A 2,606-nucleotide genomic window follows, 5' to 3' on the forward strand; every position below is an offset into this window, starting at 1 on the left:
ACACTAGTGGAGTGGCTGGACTCAACCTCAGCAGCCTACGGCATGGAGATCAGTGCCGAGAAAACCAAGCTAATGACCAATAACACCAATGGCATCAATGCGGACATCAAAGTCAGGGGCGAGAAACTTGAGACCCTCAACAGCTTCAAATACCTCGGATCTATCGTCTCAGATGAAGGCTCAAGACCAGAAAGTATCCCCAGAATCGCGCAAACAACAGCTGCGCTGTCAAAACTGAAGCCTATTTGGAGGGACAGAAACATCACGCACAGCTCAAAAATTAGACTAATGCGCTCACTGGCCATCTCAATATTTTTATACGCCCTCGAGTCGTGGACACTAATTGCAGAATTAGAGAAAAAGATTCAGATCACAGAGATGAGATGTTACCGCAGACTCCTTGACATCTCGTACAAAGACCACGTTTCAAATGTCGAAGTACGAAAGAGAATCACCAACGCAGTGGGACAATATGAAGATCTACTGACCACAGTGAAAAGACGAAAACTAAAATGGTATGGGCATGTCACAAGATGCACAGGACTTGCCAAAACAATCCTGCAAGGAACCGTACAAGGAAAGAGAAAGAGAGGAAGGCAGAGAAGGAGATGGGAGGACAACTTTAAAGAGTGGACAGGAAAGACGATGGGTGACAATCTGAGGAGAGCAGAGGACAAAAATAGATGGCGAGAGCTGGTTTTCCAATGCAGTGGTGCCCCAACGGTTGCCCCCCAACCACGGGATAGAAGAAGAAGAAGACATAAATTTATGAAGAAAAAAATTTCAATCTGGCCTCAGTTGTGGGAAAACTTGATTAAGTTAAGAAAAATTTTAACAAACTGCTGTGCAAAGTATGGGTGACATTTATTCACCTGCTAGAGAGATATTTCTGGATAAGTTGCTCCACGAATGTTTGACCACACTGTAGCTATGATTGCCCTGTAACTTTATTCACAGATGACCACCTTCGAGTCAAAGGCAGATGTATGCTCGTTGCTACAGAATATATCGATCGATTTCGTTGGAGATTCGCTTGTTCGACAGATTTACATCTCATTCTTGTCGAAGTTGCAACATCAATCTCTAAACAAAGCGGAAACGTCAAACACATCCATTAGTAAGTCCAATAAACTTCTTCTTCTTCTTCTTCTTCTTCTTCTTCTTCTTCTTCTTCTTCTTCTTCTTCTTCTTCTTTTACGACTACTACTACTACTACTAGTACTAGTACTACTACTGCTGCTACTGCTGCTGCTGCTGGTGCTGCTGCTGGTGCTGCTGCTGCTGCCGCTGCCGCTACTGCTACTACTATTACTACTACTACTACTGCTACTACTACTACTACTACTACTACTACTACTACTACTACTACTACTACTACTACTACTACTACTACTACTACTACTACTACTACTACTACTACTACTTCTGTATTATGATGTTTGCTTTTTTATCTTGCATTTCGTGTGTCTGTCTACATGAAGTTGGGCTTTCGGGTCATTTTGAATTCTTTCCATTGTCACTTCTTTTTTTTCATAGGTATCAAATGTATCATTTAATTTCACTTTGTTTTAACTACAACTTCCATAAGGTTTGATTACATTTTTAAGAATAAATCAAGATTTGACGATCTATTTGTAGTGCACATTTTCTAGATAGTATTATACAGCGTCCTCAGTTTGCTTCATGCATGATGACTTTCAAAGCCTCCATTTAATGTTATTGTAGGCCTTTGCCTACAGAAGGATACGGCTAATTCTAGTAGTAGTAAGTGCCATCTTCAGCCTTAGTTTGGTAGCTACTCGCTGCTTCATTTGTACTACACTGTCTTATGGGGCGTTTACTGTAGTTTACATTGACCGAGACGTGCTTAGTTCGTCTCAACCTTGGAGTAACTATATAGGGAGAGGCCCTAACGTTGCGTCGCCCGCTCAACAGTTCCAACCAAGTTGAAGCCGAAAGGGCGGAGCTTAACGGGCCTGCCGCCATCTTTGTAAGTTCAAAACAATGCAGCGTACGCTGCGTAATCTCCTTTCAAAACAAGCTGCTCGGACTCCATTTTCTCTCGAAATTTCTTTATCAATGTTAATTACAGCATTATAAGCACTCACGCACAGTTGTAATATAATAAAGATGTTAAGAAATCTTACTTGCATCAAATTACCTGCTCACTTAGTCGAATATTTACTGTAATACATGTACTATGTATACACATTGTGACGGTATGAACATTTTTTAAATACTTGTTTTAGAGAAGAAATTGGGATAATAAGGATCAAAACAAAAATATAAACGGGATAACAAAAGTTGCAGACTTTTCGGTCATAGAACTTCATCAGTGCAAAATAATGTCATCACTGACATTATTTTTACTAAAACGTAGACTTTTTGACTTAAACATACATATATATCTATATCTAACAAAATTGAAAATGATTACACAAAAGATGGTAGTGAGGGTGGGATGGGATGGGCGAAGAATGAGGAAGGAGAGGGCAAGGCAGATAAGAGTGAAGTATGATGGTGGAAATTAACCCCCCCCCCCCCCTTCCACAAAAAAAACAAAAAAACCCAAAAAACCCAGAATAAAACAGCCCCCCCCCCCCCCC

General features: G+C 40.6%; 1 protein-coding gene across 1 annotated transcript in view; it reads left to right on the forward strand.

The window, feature by feature from the left end:
- Window positions 1-2,606, forward strand: part of LOC106011803 — a gene marked incomplete in the record, with an annotated part of 20,535 nt that overhangs the window by 3,388 nt on the left and 14,541 nt on the right. The window contains 1 exon segment of the mRNA XM_035969861.1: window positions 958-1,119. Coding sequence (XP_035825754.1) covers window positions 958-1,119 — 162 coding nt within the window.

This window comes from Aplysia californica, unplaced genomic scaffold, assembly GCF_000002075.1.
Source record: "Aplysia californica isolate F4 #8 unplaced genomic scaffold, AplCal3.0 scaffold00190, whole genome shotgun sequence".
NCBI classification, from domain to species: domain Eukaryota; kingdom Metazoa; phylum Mollusca; class Gastropoda; order Aplysiida; family Aplysiidae; genus Aplysia; species Aplysia californica.